The 18,719-nt window shown below is 41.5% G+C and overlaps 6 protein-coding genes and 1 pseudogene across 7 annotated transcripts; 3 read left to right on the forward strand and 4 right to left on the reverse strand.

Moving 5' to 3' along the window:
* Nucleotides 1-35: 35 nt before the first annotated feature.
* Nucleotides 36-1,318, forward strand: LOC108043345 (probable tRNA N6-adenosine threonylcarbamoyltransferase). The gene is made up of 3 exons (XM_017122014.2): nucleotides 36-212; nucleotides 276-961; nucleotides 1,019-1,318. The coding sequence occupies exons 1-3, from the start codon at nucleotides 98-100 to the stop codon at nucleotides 1,259-1,261; spliced, it is 1,044 nt and encodes a 347-aa protein (XP_016977503.1). The 5' UTR covers nucleotides 36-97; the 3' UTR covers nucleotides 1,262-1,318.
* On the reverse strand, nucleotides 1,274-2,358 carry LOC108043346 (fat body protein 2). 2 transcript variants are annotated; one of them, XM_017122016.2, is made up of 3 exons: nucleotides 2,187-2,358; nucleotides 1,730-2,128; nucleotides 1,274-1,663 (listed from the first exon to the last, which is right to left on the reverse strand). In XM_017122016.2, the coding sequence occupies exons 1-3, from the start codon at nucleotides 2,328-2,330 to the stop codon at nucleotides 1,373-1,375; spliced, it is 834 nt and encodes a 277-aa protein (XP_016977505.1). In that variant the 5' UTR covers nucleotides 2,331-2,358; the 3' UTR covers nucleotides 1,274-1,372. The 2 variants fall into 2 exon arrangements, with proteins under 2 accessions (XP_016977505.1, XP_016977504.1); XM_017122015.2 differs by having other exon boundaries at nucleotides 1,730-2,131.
* A 732-nt stretch (nucleotides 2,359-3,090) lies between these two features.
* On the reverse strand, nucleotides 3,091-7,447 carry LOC108043337 (tubulin polymerization-promoting protein homolog). Its single transcript, XM_017122007.2, has 3 exons — nucleotides 7,326-7,447; nucleotides 3,622-4,024; nucleotides 3,091-3,455 (listed from the first exon to the last, which is right to left on the reverse strand). Exons 2-3 carry the CDS (start codon nucleotides 4,015-4,017, stop codon nucleotides 3,273-3,275), a joined length of 579 nt encoding a protein of 192 aa, XP_016977496.2. The 5' UTR covers nucleotides 4,018-4,024; nucleotides 7,326-7,447; the 3' UTR covers nucleotides 3,091-3,272.
* A 1,683-nt stretch (nucleotides 7,448-9,130) lies between these two features.
* On the reverse strand, nucleotides 9,131-9,932 carry LOC108043335 (annotated as a pseudogene).
* An 819-nt stretch (nucleotides 9,933-10,751) lies between these two features.
* LOC108043334 lies at nucleotides 10,752-13,466 on the forward strand. Its single transcript, XM_017122005.2, has 3 exons — nucleotides 10,752-11,485; nucleotides 12,339-12,459; nucleotides 12,789-13,466. The coding sequence occupies exons 1-3, from the start codon at nucleotides 10,752-10,754 to the stop codon at nucleotides 13,464-13,466; spliced, it is 1,533 nt and encodes a 510-aa protein (XP_016977494.2).
* Nucleotides 13,467-13,750: 284 nt separating this feature from the next.
* On the reverse strand, nucleotides 13,751-15,294 carry LOC108043338 (trichohyalin). Its single transcript, XM_017122008.2, has one exon. It carries the CDS (start codon nucleotides 15,241-15,243, stop codon nucleotides 13,879-13,881), a length of 1,365 nt encoding a protein of 454 aa, XP_016977497.2. The 5' UTR covers nucleotides 15,244-15,294; the 3' UTR covers nucleotides 13,751-13,878.
* Nucleotides 15,295-16,324: 1,030 nt separating this feature from the next.
* Nucleotides 16,325-17,585, forward strand: LOC108043320 (alcohol dehydrogenase 1). The gene is made up of 4 exons (XM_017121978.2): nucleotides 16,325-16,489; nucleotides 16,542-16,769; nucleotides 16,832-17,005; nucleotides 17,194-17,585. Exons 1-4 carry the CDS (start codon nucleotides 16,397-16,399, stop codon nucleotides 17,476-17,478), a joined length of 780 nt encoding a protein of 259 aa, XP_016977467.1. The 5' UTR covers nucleotides 16,325-16,396; the 3' UTR covers nucleotides 17,479-17,585.
* Nucleotides 17,586-18,719: the final 1,134 nt, after the last annotated feature.

Genomic DNA, 18,719 nt, shown 5'->3' on the forward strand with positions numbered 1-18,719 from the left:
AACATAATTTACATCCACCAAAATTCTCTTTTCAGAAAAAGGGTCATACTGTTTTTTGTTTACATTGAAATTGTTTTTATTTTACTAGAATTAAAGCATGGTTTGCGCTTTGGGCATTGAAGGCAGTGCCAATAAAATAGGCATAGGCATTATAAAGGATGGTGAAGTGCTGGCTAATGTACGGAGAACTTATATAACGCCACCAGGAGAAGGTATATCAAGATCCTACTTAACCGGCTTTTATAAAGATTTCATTATGATATTCTATGCAACAGGTTTCCTGCCCAAGGAGACGGCCAAGCATCACAGAGAAGCTATCCTGGGCTTGGTGAAGGCCAGCTTAAAGGAGGCCCAACTTGAACCCTCGGATCTGGATGTGATTTGCTATACAAAAGGGCCAGGTATGGCCCCTCCTCTGCTGGTAGGAGCTATTGTGTCCCGTACGTTGTCGCTTTTGTGGGACATTCCTCTCCTGGGCGTGAACCATTGCATTGGACACATCGAGATGGGTCGTCTGATCACCGGTGCGCAGAATCCCATTGTGCTCTATGTAAGTGGTGGAAATACCCAGGTTATTGCCTACTCCAATAAGCGATATCGCATCTTTGGAGAAACCATCGACATTGCAGTGGGCAATTGCCTGGATCGATTTGCCCGCATCATCAAGCTGTCCAACGATCCCAGTCCGGGTTACAACATCGAGCAGCTTGCCAAGCAAAGCAATCGTTATATTAAACTACCCTATGTGGTCAAAGGCATGGATGTGAGCTTTTCCGGGATTCTGTCCTACATCGAAGATCTGGCTGAACCGGGAAAGAGGCAGAATAAGAGGAAGAAGCCGCAGGAAGCGGAAGTAATAGATTACAGCCAAGCGGATCTTTGCTATTCGCTGCAGGAGACCATATTCGCTATGCTGGTGGAGATCACAGAGCGAGCTATGGCCCACTGTGGCTCCAATGAGGTGGGCTGTAATTCCTATTCGTTATTAGTACTCGTAGCTAACCCACCTCTTCTCCAGGTCCTTATAGTTGGGGGCGTGGGCTGCAATGAGCGACTTCAGGAGATGATGCGTATTATGTGCGAAGAGCGTAATGGAAAACTCTTCGCCATCGATGAACGTTACTGCATAGACAACGGTTTGATGATTGCCCACGCCGGAGCAGAGATGTTCCGTTCTGGCACCCGGATGCCCCTGGAAGAGGCCTTTGTGACGCAGCGTTTCCGCACTGACGAAGTGCTAGTCAGCTGGCGCGACGACTAATCGAAAAATAACTTTACAGTGTGCTTCGTTTGTTTATTAAATACCTAATTTCCATAATTTGTTCAGATGTTTATAGTGTATGTGGTTAGGATATGAGGAATTTATCCCTGCTCAGAGGGCCTGCTCCTTGCCCGTCCACTGGGGCTTCATCTCCAAAGGAAAGACGCGCTTGCCCTCGATGACATAGACAGCTCCGTTCTTATCCTTCTCCAGGACATTTAGAATGCAGCGAGAGACATCAGCGGCACTCTGCTTGTTCAACCTATCCAGGATCCTGTAGGTTTCGTCACTGGTCTCCGGGAAGATGATCTTCTCCGTGAAGTTGGTGAACATATCTGTCATCGTCGCTCCAGGACAGACAGTAACAAACTTGATGCCAGAACGTTGATAGTACTTTTCATTCTGGTGAGAAAAAATAAGCGAAAGTATATTCAAGAATATGCGAGATATCTAAGAGATTCGTCTTACCGCCAAGCACCGGGTAAAGTTGATGATGCCCGCCTTAGTAGCTCCGTAAACGGGAATGATGAACATCGGATCCAAGCCCACCACCGAGCTCATGTTCACCACAATGCCACCCTTGCCGCCGTTATCCTTGCCCATGTAAGGCAAAGCACTCAGCGTGGAGTTGATAATGCCACCGAGATTCACCAACAGAGTCCTCTGAACATCCTTATCATTGAAAATGCCAGCCACGTTAACCACAATATCAATGTTGCCGAAGGTCTTGGCTATCTCCTCGTAAGTGGCCTCCACACCCTTCTTATTGGCCACATCCATCTTGACGATCATGACGCTCTGCGTGGGATGTGCGGCTCTCAGTTTCACAAATTCCTCCAAGTTGTCCTGCAGATCGATGATGGCCACCTTCTGGGAGACGAAGGTTTAAGGAATGACTATTCATTAGGCAGGGAAATTAACCCACCGCTGCTCCGGCGGCCAGCAGCTGCTTAGACACCTGCAGACCGATGCCTCCAGCTCCGCCGGTCACCACTGCATTCTTGCCGCGAAAGGACATCTTTGGCTGGCTGATATTTGTAGTAGTTGGGTGTATTCCTTGTGGCTTCATCAAGCTCAGAGCTCCTCAGTTGCGCTGCTGACTTGGAATACCGCCGACCGCCGCTTTTATAGCAATTTTCCGAGGGATATATGATATATCTTTGAGTGACTTTGGTTCGGCTGCAATCAATAGCTAGTTTTCCACCTGCTCTGGGTTAGGATTATGCAAACTCATGCCGCCATATCGATTTCCATCGCCATCTGGTCGCTGTAGCGTTCAGTCTGCTTCACAGCGCTCTGGTTTTTGAGATGTCAGCTTTGCATCATTGATAATTCCATTTCAGAGATAAAGCATTGATCTCTTAATAACCATTTTCCAGTGAGATCGAAACAATAGATACTTTTACTTTTTTTTTACCTCAAAATATATATAATGTAAATATTTTTGTTCATGAAGGAATTAGTTTTCTAAATAATTATATATTTTCGATTCCATTTAGGAATGGCTTCCAGTTTTATAAGAAATCAATATAGACATTTTTAAGTGTATTTATTTAAGCAAAACTCTTATGAGAACAAAACATATCCACGTATGTATGTATATGTATGTCGTATATCTTTGGTTTCCATATATGATAATTAAATTTCTTTCACAAATTTCAATATTAAAAGTTTATCTCTTATCTTAAAACTAGCAAACATGGATTCGAATACCATGAAAGTTATATAAATTTGATTGGGATTTGCTTTTGAACTTTTTTTGGGCCGCATCAGAGTTTTACGTATCTAAGGTTAACGTAAGAAAAACATAATAAAAAAACTCAAAAGCATAATCAAAATATATTAATTTATTTGTAAGCACTTAAATTATCACAAACTTAGATTATGTACACAAAGATAAATTATTGCAGCTACCAAACGAAATGGGAGACATTAACTAAGAAAACACAAAAGTTAGAAAGACAGATTTTTAGTGAGTGTGTGGGCGGTTTTAAATTTGGGGGTTCCCCATTTAGTGGGCGTTGTCGTAGGTGTCCTTGTGCTGGTAACCACTCACATAGCCGGATCCATCGACCACGTTCCGTCTGCCGGCGATTCCCTTCCCCTTTCCGGTGGCATCGAAGCGTTCCTTATGGGAACCGGTGTACTTGCTAGTATCCGTCAATCGATCCACGGCAGCTGCGGCCTTTCCAGCCTAGAAAAACGAAAATAATATGTTATTCTCAGTATAAACAGAAAAAAGAGCAGAACAATTTTTATGAAAGGACCAAAAAGTAATGATTTTAAACTAACTGATTGGCTGATAGTAAAGTAATCTTTTGTAAGGAATTGTTTTTCAGTTTAAATCTTAAAAAACTAACCGAAACGGAAACAACTCCTGGAGCTCCACAGCCGGCCAACTTCTGCTTGATCTCCGACAGCTCCACCTTTTTCGTCTTGGCCAAATCCTCCAGGAATTTGTTGTAGTCGATGAGTGAGATCTTCATGGCCTTGAACTTCTTGAAGTGGATGCCTGTGTCCGTGGTGGTGATCTTCTTGTCGATGACCTTGGCCTGCTTCATCCACTTGTCGCTCTGCGAGAGCGTGATCAGCTTGCCATCGGACTTGCAGTCCCCGAACTTGGAGAAGGCCTTAAACTGATCCGAAAAGCTAACCTTGGGCTCATCCTCCAGAGCCAATTGGGCCAACTCGGCCTCCGGAACCTCGGGAGTGGGAGCCGGAGAGGGGCTGCCATTTGCTGCTGCTGCCTCGGACATGGTGGATCTGCAAAATATTTGGAAGAAATGATATTATTTATTTTCGTTAAGATTATACTATTTTAAACACTGTGAGAAAATATTGGAAATATTGAAATTTGAAAATAAGTAATTTAATAATAACCTTTGAGACCTTTAAACTTGTTATTAAAGTCAAGGGGCTTTAGAAAAATTACCCAGCTCTGGTCGAAATATCTCCTGTTTTTAATAAGGAGTTTTTAGTAAGGAGGGTCATTAAAAGTTTATAATACGCATAGCCTGAAAGGTCAGTTTTTCATTTACCACTTTGTTGTGGTCTCTGCTATCACGCAACTGTTCCTTTTATGCGTAATCTACTAAGTAAACGACCTACGTAGTTTCTTACCTGTGGGCCACAACGCTTACCAACATTGCGGTGGGTCTAGTCTGTCTTTGTCAACTCACAAGCTTCAATTCCCATTCGTATCTTTACGAGAAGCTTATCTGTATTTTACACACTTTCCCATCGTCATGATATTAAAATTTATACTGGACAATAACAAAGCAATAGCCACCCAAAGCTAGACCAAAGCTCTCTCAGATGTTTTTTGAGAGGTGGAAAACCACAGGCAAAATTGGGAGATTTGCCATAATGAAATGGCGTCATCTGTTTGGCTCCCCCATCTCCTAACAAAGCCAATTATCGTCTTTTTGCTAAGCCCAAATAAACAAAAATAAATAGTCAACAGGTTGGGCTCACATAGGTTTCTCTGAAGGGGGTCAGAACTTAGCGGTAGCTTGCGAGATCTATTATGATTAGCTTTAAACATACAGTTAACATTGGTTGATTGGTTGATGTTACATTGCCTTTGGGTAAAATTATCTTGAAAGATGGTTTTTAGAAGACAAAATATAAAAAATATCTTTTACTGCTTCAATCTTGGGTATCAACAGTATTGCCCCTAGGGTTTTATTTAAAACTGAATATGTACAACGCTTCAAAAAACAATTTGTATTTACTTATTTAAAGCAAACAGTTAATTTTCCCCAACCTATTTCCCAAAATACCTCACTTAATTTGTTGGCCATCGAACGTGGCATAAATTTGGATGATAATTTAGCTTTAAAATTGCTAGTAGCATAAATTGTCGTCGTGTTTACAGGCTACCCAACACGAAGTCGTAAATGCATGGCTGGGCAACTGAATCCTCATCCTGCCATAAACAGTAAATAAAACGTGAGCATTTATTGGCGGGGCCATTAATTACGCACCACTTAAGGTTGAAAGTCTGAGCCCCAGGAGAGTTGGAAGATGTTTGGGGAACCATTTAAGGCGGCGATAAGATGGGACTGCAACCAGTTTGGGGTCCTCTAACCGTGAGATATGATGCTGTGGCTTGTGCCTGGACAGATGTTAACAAATCGAAAAGGAAGGGGTATATACTTGTGTGCACCCAATCGCCGTGACCTTGATGCAGTACGTCGAGCATGTCAAACACTATACTATACCACCCCCCATCGAATAATGAGTGAATCGAGTCATTGCTTATGTCATCGCCTCATTACGCCGGCTTTCGATTACGCTGCTTTGGGATCAGTTCTAAACTAGCTCTGGGGTGAGGCAATTTCATAGCCCATATTCCCCAGATAATCCATCGAATTCATCTACTCAATCCAACTGGTTAATTGAGAGCATTGCATGCATCGCAAGTCCTCCGGTCATTAATCATCTTATTGGACCAGGGTCATTGAACTTGAACTCCGCTCAAGACGAAACAAATTACCGAACCCGTCCCCGGGGAAGACTAATGAAACCCTTTACTCCGCCCCAACTTGTAATTGGAACCCATAAATACTGAGAAACAAGAAAAGTTGACAAACTACACCACAAAAGAAGTTGGAATATGCAAGAAGAGCTTAAAGATGAAAATATATTAAAGTACAACGAAGAAAGAATGCTCTGAACAACGTAGTTTTTAAAAAAGAGTAACAAATATGACTAATATTCATTAATATTGTTTTAAGAAAAACAATTTTTTATATGTTAAGAATATACAATCCATCTATGATTTATAAGGACGTAATAAATTACCTCACTCCAAACCGGAAAAACTTATCTGAAGATTGTTCAAAGATTGCGACACAGGATATGTTTTGAACAAATTTGGATACTACATATTTGTTATTATTATTTATTATTTAAATTATCTTTATATTTTATATTTGTTATTATTATTTATTATTTAAATTATCTTTGACAACTCATAGTCATCATACCCCTCGTGAACATGACCGCAGAAAATCAGGCAGTCTGATGGGGAGCGTGGATAGTCTAAATCAGAAATAATCCGCTTTGGCTGTCAGACCATAAATAATTTGTTTCTTCTCATTTTCCCATCTCTGTCTTGGTTTCTTTCTCTGTATTTCTGATCTGGGGAACAAGTTCTCATCCAGCTCCAGTCGACCATTGCGAATTCGTTGCCAACATTTTAATTAGTTTTTTAACCAAAATGGTAAAAGTTAATTGGGAATATTTATGGCTTAAATTTGAATAGGAATATGAATGGGTTATAGATAGCCAAATGTGGAAAATAATGGACTTCCTGAAGAGGAGGGCAAGTGGTAGGCCATAATTATTAACCCAACCTACCTCAAGTGGACCGACGGAGAACAAATGAATAAAGGGAAAATTGGGTCATCTTGTTTTATATTTATAAATGGAATGGCTGGGGGATAAACATGAAATACTGCACCAGATATTTATATATGTGTGTGTATATAAACATTTGGGAATATTAGCGCCTCGGACTGAATGCATAAATTAAAATGATTTTTTTATATTTTTGTTGGGGGGCACGAAACAGGAAGCAAAGGGGATTCTGATACAGCACGCAACGCAATGGAGAAATCATTGACTTAGGGGACTTATGCTCTGGGCATAATATGTGTATGTAATTTATACCTACATCACCACTAGCCCAGATGACATCACTGGGAGCTGGGAAACGCGCAAGCGCCAGTTTGGAGAAGGGGTTTCTGGGGGTTTGGGGCTGGAATGTCAGACTGATGATTTAAACACACGCATATATACACACGGAAATGGGGAAACTGTGCCTAATACAAGTCCTCCAAACGGAAATTGAAAACAATGATGCCACAGGAACAAAAGAAAAGGGGAACGCGATTGGCGGTAAGTGGGTCAAAATCTGCTCTTGAAATGCCTGCTATAAAACCTTCGCCTCAAATAAAATATAAACCTTAGTCTGGAGGCTGCTCAAAGGTTAAGGATATAACGTTCAAAAAATCAACAAGCTAATTTTATGATTTTCCTTTGTGTTTTTCCAACTTACATTTTTTTTTAAATTTATCAAAACTCTAGAATAAATTTCCAACAAAGTGTTTCTTCTATTCTTTGGATATTTTTCAACTACTTTAAGGCAAACGCGCGAATGCTGGCGATGTCGAAACTCAACTGTTTGGACAAATGCGCAGTCACTGGCTAGCAAAGGCCCAAGCGGCGTATGAGTGATATTTTTGTTTTGAGTGAGCTTTCGTTGAGTGAAATAAAAACTTAAAGGCAAGAACATCCTCTACAATACTTTATCAAACGGAAGAAGGCAAAACAAAATATGAGCAAACCTAAATCCCCAACTTTCTGATTGAGATAAAGAAAAAGATGGATTTTATACACACTTATACTGACCCCCAATTTTTTTCCTAGCGATGACTTCATTTCACAAAATTGTATACACCGAAACTAACAGCGAAAGCCACACGACAAAGCCATTTATCAAAAAAAAAAAAACTAAACAAGAAATGAAAACAACTCAGAATAACAAAAGTGACGTTAGGTCCCGAAGTCTTATCAGGCCAACAAGTTAAACTCAAACTTTTGGTTTGTTGTGAGTGTAATTCTGGCAAAAAAGCTTAAAGCTTCTACTGAATTTATGTAGTAGAAGAGGGAGGAAGGGGTTTCTATATAGTCTGAGCTAGTAAAACAGTCAATTTGTATGTGTCTGCCGCCAAAGCAGAAAACGATGCGTGAAATTTTTGACAAAAACACGCACAACAAGTGCCTGGCAATTCGAATAATGAGGGGTTTTATGAGGGGTAGGGGGTCTACATAGTACTTCGAGGTGTTTAGGGGGTGTGACTAGGGCTATACTAACCAGTGAGCTCATGCTTAAGTATTCAAATGAGTTTTTGTTTCGAGGTTTTCCAGCGATTAAGTTTTGTTAGCCGGCTTATGTGGTAAATGGGTTCTCTGAACCTTTCTATTTTGGGCAATCAGGAAAAAGTAAAAGTCAAAAGGAAATCATAAGGAAATTGCTTCGCACACGATAAAATGATTAAACACAATCTGAAATAACAAACCACGGACCAAAACCCAAAACAAACCTTAAACGAAAAGAAACGTTTGACATTGATTTATGGGAACTGACTGTCAGAGCTATTTGGTTAGTTTTGTTAACCACGGGCCACATGATGAAGTCATAGTTCTGGCCCAAAAGTAGAATACAAAGAATATAAGACTAACTTGGCAAACGGAGCTTGAATACCCTGGGGAGACTATTAATTAAGATCTATAATAATTTAGAAAATAGAATTTAACATTTATGTTTTATGCCTAGTTATTAAATTTAATAAACAATTTTAAAAGCTTGATTTTTAATATCAGTATTATTATTAATTTACAAGTTAACATACAAGTTTAAATTAACTTTAATTGCAAAGAAATAACTATCTACGAATATAAAACAAAGACATTAAATTAATTCTATCCCATGTTAATGAAAGGCTCTTTCGAAGGCATAAAAACAGAGCCCAATAAATACAAACAAGAGTCTTGCCACCTAGCCTATCTTTAGTACAACTCTAATTAGCCGCGAAGTGAGAGGCAGTCCAAAGACCAGATGATGGTTCACAAATCAGTGAACAGCCCACGCCAGGGGGCCAAGGAATGGCACCAGGTAAACCAGACCAGATAGCCAATCCGACTTCAATTCCAGGCCAGAACTAACGAGATCATTAAGGCTGGCAGGAATGGCGAGAATTGGGCTTTGATTGAAACTAAGTGCCAACGGGGCTAACATTAAAACGCACTTATCAGCCGGGTCCGTCAAGGCCAATGTGGTTCTTGCAGCTGCTCCTCCTCCTAATCGGGAGCGAAGTTTAAGCACCACAGATCTGCGGCATCCGATAAAGCCGCGGCTAAAAATAAAACCCAAGCGAAGGAGGAGCAGGAGATACCAATGCAGCTGCAGATGCATCAGGGGCGGACTTAGGGCATATTTCTAGGGGGGTTTATTTGCTGTTATTACAAGCTGCCTACATATAATTTGATTATCCACATAAACTTTATTTAATTAATTTAATCTAATTTGGCACGCTTAATTATTTTATTGGAATTTTTTTTTAGAGTGTTTGTATATCATACAAATTAGTTCAATCATTTTCATGTTCTAGTATTTGATAATAGTTATTTAAGCTGTTAATTTTAATCCTCCTTTTCAAGAATTCGCTCTTAAATACATTACGCATAGAAGGAAAGAAATCCTAAGATTTTTCAGTAACAACCCAAATTTCGGTTGAGCTGAAGACCCAAAAAAACCCCCATTGCTGTCGCCACTGAAACTCAGGACTCCAGTGTCCAAGTTGGGGCCAAATGTGGCCCTTGGCCTTCACTCACCTTGAGATGCCGTTGTTGTCGTCGCCGGTTGTTGCCACAGTTGTTGATGTTGTTGTCGTGGCCCCGTTGCAGCGTGCGGACACAAAAAGGAGGCTGAGATGCCACAATGCGGCGGCAGCATCAACAATTGCATATCAATTACACGCTGGGCTGGATGCGGTCTTTGGCCTTGATGGTACTCCCAGTCAAGGCCCTTGATTCGGATGCAGATGCAGATGGCAGGCAGCGATTGCTCCACCAGCGGAGGAGATGCCTCATCCTCCCTCATTTGAGCCCACTCCAGCCTTGGCCACAATTAAAGCAAATTGACACCGCCTTCAGGAGGAGGCGATCCCAAAAGGGGGAGTGAAAGGCGGAGCTGCAATGTCCGTTAACGACACAAGTGGACAAGACAACGCTATCGCCTCGTTTGCATTGAAGTGCATCTGATGGATACATTTGGAGAAAAAATTAAAACCACTTAATAATCAATTATTAATGTTTATTTCAACATTTTACTAACTCATCTATAATCATAAATACTATAAATAGAGTAGATACATATTTAACATTTTAAAACTTTTTCAGTACATTTCAGAAACCGGATTAAAATATGATAAAATTCTGAGGATATTAAATTTAAAATCATATCTTCCGCTTTTAAAATTTGAGAACTTAAGGTTCTGAAAAAAATGTATCAATTTTAAAAAACGTTAAATTTTAAAACATTCACAATTTAAATCATTTATTTTATAAATGGTCTAACGATTGTCATAATTATATCTACTTTTTTATTTCAATAATTTATACAAAAACTGCTTAGTTACAAAACTGATCCTAAGCTAGGTTGCCATTGGATATAAAAGATTGGAATACAATATAATTTCTTTTTTAAATGGTAATCAATGCATTTTTTCCGAGTGTTGAAGAATACTAGAATCAGCAGGGACAGCAGGAGCTGGCCGCCAAGAACCTCGGTCAAAACCAGACCTAGAACATGCACAAGAACCTGCTGGGTATAAAAGGATGAAGAGCTAGGCTCAGAACCAACAGTTACCGGTGAACTTACGAACAAGACTCACCTGCAGGAATCCTCTATTGCTCAACCATGAAGTATCCACTTCTGTTATTGGGAAGCCTGAGTTTGGCCCACGGCCTGGCCCTTTACTATCCGTATGCGTACTCCGCCGAGGGAACCGCCGTGTTCACGCCCACCCAGCGGCAGTATATCGCCAAGGATCGGTTTGGTCAGTACGCCTATGGCTACTCGGAACCGTTGTCCAGCAAGCAGGAGACCCGCACCATTGACGGAACCACTCAAGGAACCTATAGCTACGTGGATGCCGAGGGAAAACTCCAGACCGTTAACTATTTGGCCGACAACGAAGGTTTCCATGTGGCAGCCACTAATCTGCCAAAGGCCATAGTGCCCCAGGAGTCGCTTGGAATTGGTCCCAGAAGTGCGTCGCATCCGGTGGAACATCCTGTGGAGCATCCCGCGGTGGTGCCACATCCTGTCATTCCGCATCCAGTTGGCCAGCATCCCGTTGAGATTCACCACCCGACTGTGGTGGAGAGCGCCCGAAGTGTTCAGCCCGAGGGACACCATCCAGTGGAGCATCACGACCACTCCGTACCCGTATCCGGATCTCCTGGTGGCCATGTCCAATTGCCTCATCCCGTTGCTGACACCGTGGAAGTGGCGGCGGCCAAATCTCTGCACCTGAAACGCGTCGAGGATGAGGGTGTCCGCAACCAGCTGCTGGCCAAGGTTCCAATCCCAGTGGCCAGAAGCCACCATGTGGTGGTTCCTGCTCCTGTCTACGGATACACCATTCCCCGGTACTACACCCCTGGTTTCTACTACTGAGGGGATGCAGTCTTCACCCGATTTAAATCAACATTTAAAAGAACTTCGAATTTAAATAAAAATTGTCAATCAGTCTGTGGGGTTTTTGTTTGGGTCTTCAATTGAATTTTATTCTGGAATTCAATTTAAATTAAAACCTTCTTAAACTGGCCTAGAAATCTCTCAAGCCTTAAACACATTGTTTGCAGCTTTATTTTAACATTTTAATGCCTTGCTAATCAAATTTCTTAAAATCCCTTAACGTTTAATTTCATTTGTTAGTATCAAGCCCTTAGGTGGAAGATACTTTGTATTAAATTGGTTTTACCTGAGCATCAGAATCCGGTTGAACTTAACCCTTTGGCAGCCTAACCCCAGGACCGGAACCCGCTCACTAAGACCCTGTCCTACCTCAACCTTTTGGCCCCAGTCCAACCCATCACATACCGCATACAGCATAAATTCTTCATAAATGTAAGGCGAATTTTGATTTCAATTAAATTTAATAGCAGCATAAAGGCAACAACCGAAATAACTGAAACTGGAAATGGTAGCCGGCATGTCCTATAGCCCAACCCGGTTCCTTGACCCCTCTTCGACAATCCCAGGCTTACACTGAGAGAAAATACTTGTAAATTTCTTCTGGAAATATAATGCATTTACATTTCTAGTAGTTATTCTTTTGTTTAAAAATACAAAAAAAAAACATTATATTCTCTAAAAATAAAAACTAAATATTTTCTAATCAATGCTGCGAAAAAAGTTCACTTCATAAAACAATATTCTTTGCATTCAATAAGTATGAACGAATGTATAGGCTTTTTTCTGTGGTTCTATTTCTTTCAGTGCACATCCAGACTCACTGAAAAGCAGCCTGATTAAGTTCTTGCATTGCGGCATTGCGGAACGTTGTTGGTTGTCTCCGAGCATGTCCACATCCGATACAATACGATACGATACGGGACGTGTTGTTGCCCCTGCCACAGATGAAAACAAATTGCGGCTTTTGTGCTCAAATTTATGCTGAACTTGTTGAAATCGAAATCGACAAAATATTTATGTACGAAAATGTGAGGAAGCAGAGGAAGAGGAAAAAGGAACAATAATCCAGGCTGGTGGAATATGAAAGTAAAACCCAACCGGACGACCTTCCTGAGAACGCACGAAATTGTAAATTTTGGGCAGGAGGCGCCGCCTATAAAAAGCAGAATCCCCAACCGATCCCAGCACAGAGTTCTCTAGAGCGAGTACTAGTCGACCACACTAGCAGCGCCTTAAATCGATTCCCATTAAAAGAAATACACAAATATCACGCTTAAGAAGATGCAGTTCCTCAATCTTTGTCTGATTTTCACCACCATTGTTTTGGCCACAGGATCACCGACCTTGGAGTATGGAGCACCACCAAGTTCGGATACGATCAGTCAGTATCACACCCAGGATGAGCATGGTCAGTATGCATACGGTTACATGGCTCCACTGTACTCCAAGCACGAAACCCGCACGTTGGATGGTGTGATCCGGGGAACCTTCTCCTATGTGGATGCCCATGGTGAAACCCAGACTGTGGACTACATCGCCGATGCCGAGGGTTTCCATGTGACCTCCAATCTGCCCAACCAGCAGGCCAATCGGGAAACACCGGAGGTGGCTGCTCTCCGGGCTCAGCATCTGGAAGCCCATAACCAGGCCAAGTTGAGGTTAGCCGGCGACTCCTCCGTCGGTCCTCAGCCCGTTCAGGATACTCCCGAGGTAGCTGCTGCCAAGGTGGCGTTCTTCAAGCGTTTCGAAGCCGAGAAGCTGCGCAATCAATTGCTCGCCGAGAAGAAGGTCGTGGTGCTAGCACCTCCATCTTCCATCGCCGTTCGCTCCCAGCCGATATATGTCTACCAGCCCACCACAGGATTCGTCTACAACTATCAGGCCAAGACCCAGGCTCAAGTTCCCTCCAGAAACTACCTGCCATTGGCCTAATCTTGAGATTCAACTTCTGTGAAAAATTCTGTTAATTGTTGAGCAATAAATGATGCAAACTTAAATTGAAAATCAATATATTTTATTTGTTCTATGAATTTAATTTTTATACTTTACAAAATCTATTTTCTTCGATATGTCAAAACACGATTTGATGACTCTAGTAGTTTACTTATCCCTTTTGGAACTTTTTTCCTAGAATCATCTTTTTTTCTTGACAATAAAAATCAAACGTTTAACTACTTTTTCACAACGAAACCCACACTTGGAAAATAAAAAGAAAATTTAAGTTTGGCACAATGGTGCTCTGTCTTGCATTTATTCTTAGGAAACACGTCATAGGTACACCTCATTCTATTCCACGATCATAAGCCGGCCTTGATCCATCTCCACCATCCGTAGCATCGATCCTTCAGGTGCGTTTGCTTACCAACAAACTGCGACTGAGGGCCACTGGACGAAGGGTTCTCAGCTCCGTGGGCGTGGTCACGCTATACTTGGTGTTGGGGGAAACCAGGGTGTAGTAGGCACTGATCGGCACACGAAGATCACTGCTGTCCAAGCGATCCTCGAGCAGTTTCTCGGTACTGGCCAAGTCGCCGAGTTTCAGGTAGCTGCTGGAACTGAGATCGGCCAGGGAGTAAACAGTGCGCAGGCGTACATCATCCGCATCACGATCGGAGGATATCGGCAGTTGGAGAAGCTGTGAGCTTTGACGATCGATCTGACGATCATTCTCCCGGTTGTTAATCAATTCTCGTAAGGTTTCTTGGTTTCGGGACTGATCTTGCCGTTGATTTTGACGCTGATCTTGCCGGGATTCTTGATCCTGCCTTGGCTCTTGTCGCCGATCTTCACGTTGATCTTCTCGCCGATCTTCTCGCTGATCTGGTCGGCGATCTTCTCGTTGATCTTGTCGCCGTTCTTCTCGTTGATCCTGTCGCCGATCTTCTCCTTGATCTTGTCGACGATCATCTCGTTGATCTTGTCGACGATCTTCTCGCTGATCTTTTCGGCGATCTTCTCGCTGATCTTGCCTTTGCTCCTGCCTCAGATCCTGTCGCTGCTCCTGCCTTTGATCCAGCCTCTGGTCCTGTCTCTGATCCAACCTCTGCTCCTGTCTCTGATCCAGCCTTTGCTCCTGTCTCTGTTCAAGTCGGATATCCTGCTCCTGTCGCAGTTCCTGATCTTCCCTGTTCCTGGGAAGATTGCTCGATCGCTGACGATCGGCCAACATAGCTGAGAGCTCGGCTCTAACCCTCTCCAAGATCGCCGCATCCTCATCGGTCAGGCTCTGCTCTCCCGACTGCTGATCCTCCCCGTTGTTCCTGTTCTGATCCTGCAGCTGTCTTCTGTCCGCCTCCTCACGCAAACTGGTAGCCAAAGCTTTCTCCCGCGCTTCCCTCAGAGCATTGAGGTGGGACAGACGAGCCTGCTGCACTTCCTCCGTATCGGTTACTGGCAGTGGAGCCTTGCCCTCATCCACGGGAGCTTGAGGTTGGTTACTCGCCTCGGCCTTGAAACCCTGAATGCCATTGGCCTCATATCGAACAGTTTGCAGTTTGCCGTCGGCATCCACGTAGGAGTAGAAGCCACGGGAGGTGCCATCTCTTGAGGAGTATTCCGCCCTGGCCGCGTTGTCGTCACTATAGCCGTAGGAGTAGAAGGCTCTGGCCGTGTCCTGCTCCTGGTAACCACTGCTCGCCCTCTGGGGCAATCCAGCAGCTGAGGTGAGGGCCAACAGGCCGGCTAGAATCGTCCAAGTGAAGCAGTGCATCCTCTTCTTCTGATTGCTCTTGTGGAACTGATGCTGCAGTTAGTCTTCGGTGGGTGTTTTATACCACCTGCGGGTAATGGTAATTCGAGGCGCCACCCACCGCCCAGTCTGCACAATGACCTCGAAATCCGCAAGTCGATCCGCCACGATCCGATTGGTGTCGATTGCTTTTGGGGCTGCCGGTTCGCTACCGCACGGATGTTGCAATAGTGAACTTAATATTGAGACACGGATCCATTGGTTGCGCAATTGGGCGACACTTCCAGCAAAGATCTGTGTCTCCACGGATGTGGCAACCGCAACCTGGATTCGGGCGGAAAACAAATGGGGGAAGTCGATTTGTTGCATTTACGGGATAAACAGCCATCTTCGATTACTCAAAGGTTTCAATAACGCCTGGCTGACACAGATACGTGAAGTGCTTAAATAAGTGGCTCTTTGTATATAGGGAGTAATATTACAAATATCAGTTTTTATTTGAATACGTATCACTCAGTTTTGTGTAGAGGAATTTATCATCATCATATTACTCAAAAAGTTTGGTAAAAAAAAGTCCAGTCACAATAAAATGTTTATGATAAAGTTTGTGATAACGTCGTTTGTGGACGAGATAAAAAAAACTTTGCTTTTCCATTTTTTTGCAATTTAACTCATGTTAATCATTTTAAAATGCGCAGTAATACTAACTATTATAATTTATACATACATGCATGTATTAATTAGCGGCTCACATCAGTGCTGCTGTTTTAACCAATACTTAGATCACGACACAAATAATCTTAATTAAATTATTCATTTAATTATGACCAATAATTCTTGTATAATTCAAGAAATATAAATTGTACCTAATATCGTATTAAAAATGTCGTAAGTTAAAGACGATTAAATGATCTAAAATAGTTAACCCAAGAAAAAAAGTCATATTGCCAGCACTACTAAGCTTATACAGTTATAATTGAAAGAATATTATTTAATTTGCTCTCCGAGAGCAAAGTATCCCAAAAAGCTTTGGAGAGCAGTAGCAAGAGGGTCGTTAGCACTTTTCAGATCGTATGGACAAGGGATCGAAAACTCTAACAATAATCAGTTTGCCACTTGCCGCCGACTGAATTGCACGGAATCTGGTAGAGCAAATCAATTTCAACAGAGCGACATGGATTTGACCGGCAAAAATGTGGTTTACCTTGGTGGATTCGGCGGTATAGGCCAGAAATGTGTGCAAGAACTTCTGCAACGGCAAATAAAGGTGGGTTTTCCTCCAAGCAACAAACAAAATAAAAACTAATTATCTTCATTAGGCTCTAGCCATTTTTGATTTGGTTGAGAATGCCGCGGTCTTGGCTGAGTGGAAAAACAAGAACCCCAACACGGATATTTTCTACCAAAAACTGGACATCACCCAGAAGTCGGATATAGAGGCGGCTTATAAGGCAACCGCCGAGAGATTGGGTCACTTCGACGTGGTCGTCAATGGCAGTGGACTAATGAACGATCGTCTAATCGAACTGACTATTCAAATTAACCTGGTAAGGGAGTGGATGAGCTTATTTTACATGACAAAAGCTTTACTTATTTATCTTTCCCAAAGCTGGGAGTAATCAACAGCACTTTGACCGCCTTGGAGTACATGGATAAGGCGAAAGGTGGTAGAGGTGGACTCATAGTAAATATATCCTCGGTGGCCGGACTCCAGCCCACGGCTTTAATGGCCATTTATTCGGCGGCCAAGACGGGTCTTACCACTTTTACTAGGGCAATGGCTGTAAGTAATGAGTTTTCCACTAGATAGAACTATAAGATTTTGTTTTGTATTTATTAATGTGTTGACCTTTTAAGCAATGTGAAACCAAATTAGTTTGCAAGATAAATATTAATATTCAAAATTAATATGAATTGAGTTGAAGAATAACCTATGTTATTTACATTTTAATAATATTTCAACCTTTTTAGAACCCCATTTATTACGCTCACTCTGGCGTTGGCTTCATTACAATCTGTCCGGGATTTACGGATACTGGACTTTTAGAGGATATTGGTAGCAAGACAACATTCACTTACGAAACTCCCATGGTGGCTATGTTCAACAAAATTCAGCGGCAGAAACCGGAGGACTGCGCTAGGAATTTGGTACGAGCTATAGAGACGGCCCAAAATGGAGCAGTTCTAATGCTGGAGTTGGGTGAATCTCAAGAGGTGGATATGCCAGTCATGTGGAAGCCCCAGCTGAGCGATTAGTTTTTCATTGTTATTGCTTCTAATGTATATACACTTAAATATGTAATCTCTTTCAGTTTGTTGGTGATCTTTAAATAAAAATTTAATCAAGCTTGTTCTATACTTAATAAGACCACATGGACCGCAGAATAGATTAGATTGCCGAGCGAACAATACTACATCAAGTTATCGTTATTGCTATTAGTTTCACTCAATTTGATTTTGGCAGTCTAAAACTTCACTCTAAAAATAGAACAACATAATTAATATAATTTAAGAAGCTTTACTACTTTATAGTATAAAACAATCTTATACTATTCATAAAGTATAATTAGCACTAAATGAAAAGTTACCTTTCTACAGAAGATTTTTTAAAATCTCAGCCTCCAAATAAGATAATACCAAAAACTTAAGGTTCAATCGTCAGCTTTTGATTGTATGAAAGGAAATTTTTTTGGGAAAATTAGCTTGCATATTCGATTGCTGTTTTAAGTGATTAATAAATAAAATTGCTTAAGCTTTCCTTTCCAAACCCACAATAACCGCAAGAACAGATCAGATTGCCAAAGCAATCAGAACCATATCTAGTCATATCCAATTGATTTAAAGAATTCGATTAAGTTTCTTTTATTTAAATTTCAGGCATACACACACAAAATTGAGTTTGGTTTTAATTTTCTTATTTTTTTTTTGGTTTTCAATATCTAACATTTACAATGAATTTTGAAGATAAATATACATATTCAGCACATCCAAGAACATACATTATCGGTTAACATTCCACAAAACTAGAAGAGATGTCGGCTTTCGGTACTCCGAAACTTTTGATACCCTAGAAAATGAATTTAGAGTTTATGGGAATAATCTGGAAGAGTTAACAATTAATACTCAAATTAAACTTTGAAAGTGGTTTTTCGATCAGGTATCTGGAATACAGTAAGGGAACTAAATGGTTATTACTTATAGTTGCCAATTTTCAAGCTGCCAGCAGCGTTAAAATCGGAATAAAAAGAATGTTTAAACTAATAGCAACTAGAATTATTATACATGATTACGAGGAATGGACAAGCGGATATAAATATTAAATTTCTTCTTTTCTGGGATACCATAAACATGGACCTAGACCCAAAGGTATTTTGGATATCGGTTGAAGAAGAAACACGTCTCCCATTTGTTGGGAGACTTTAGCTTTTTTAGCCCTAGAATGCATGTAAAATACAATCTCTGCTTACATAGTTCTATGATACAATATACGCCTCTCT

This window comes from Drosophila rhopaloa, unplaced genomic scaffold (assembly GCF_018152115.1).
Source record: "Drosophila rhopaloa isolate 14029-0021.01 unplaced genomic scaffold, ASM1815211v1 contig_163, whole genome shotgun sequence".
Taxonomy (NCBI): Eukaryota; Metazoa; Arthropoda; class Insecta; order Diptera; family Drosophilidae; genus Drosophila; species Drosophila rhopaloa.

Coding starts and splice junctions, on each gene's coding strand:
- LOC108043337 (XM_017122007.2), bottom strand. CDS start 4,017: ATGTCCGAGGCAGCAGCAGCAAATGGCAGCCCCTCTCCGGCTCCCACT. Junction 3,456..3,621: donor CAGGAGTTGTTTCCGTTTCG/GTTAGTTTTTTA, acceptor TCGTTTTTCTAG/GCTGGAAAGGCCGCAGCTGC.
- LOC108043320 (XM_017121978.2), top strand. CDS start 16,397: ATGGATTTGACCGGCAAAAATGTGGTTTACCTTGGTGGATTCGGCGGT. Junction 16,490..16,541: donor TTCTGCAACGGCAAATAAAG/GTGGGTTTTCCT, acceptor TATCTTCATTAG/GCTCTAGCCATTTTTGATTT. Junction 17,006..17,193: donor CTTTTACTAGGGCAATGGCT/GTAAGTAATGAG, acceptor CAACCTTTTTAG/AACCCCATTTATTACGCTCA.
- LOC108043338 (XM_017122008.2), bottom strand. CDS start 15,243: ATGCACTGCTTCACTTGGACGATTCTAGCCGGCCTGTTGGCCCTCACC.
- LOC108043346 (XM_017122015.2), bottom strand. CDS start 2,330: ATGAAGCCACAAGGAATACACCCAACTACTACAAATATCAGCCAGCCA. Junction 2,132..2,186: donor TGCTGGCCGCCGGAGCAGCG/GTGGGTTAATTT, acceptor TTCGTCTCCCAG/AAGGTGGCCATCATCGATCT. Junction 1,664..1,729: donor ACTTTACCCGGTGCTTGGCG/GTAAGACGAATC, acceptor TTTTCTCACCAG/AATGAAAAGTACTATCAACG.
- LOC108043345 (XM_017122014.2), top strand. CDS start 98: ATGGTTTGCGCTTTGGGCATTGAAGGCAGTGCCAATAAAATAGGCATA. Junction 213..275: donor TATAACGCCACCAGGAGAAG/GTATATCAAGAT, acceptor TCTATGCAACAG/GTTTCCTGCCCAAGGAGACG. Junction 962..1,018: donor CCCACTGTGGCTCCAATGAG/GTGGGCTGTAAT, acceptor CCTCTTCTCCAG/GTCCTTATAGTTGGGGGCGT.
- LOC108043334 (XM_017122005.2), top strand. CDS start 10,752: ATGAAGTATCCACTTCTGTTATTGGGAAGCCTGAGTTTGGCCCACGGC. Junction 11,486..12,338: donor TACGGATACACCATTCCCCG/GTACTACACCCC, acceptor TATTTCTTTCAG/TGCACATCCAGACTCACTGA. Junction 12,460..12,788: donor TACGATACGATACGGGACGT/GTTGTTGCCCCT, acceptor TCCCATTAAAAG/AAATACACAAATATCACGCT.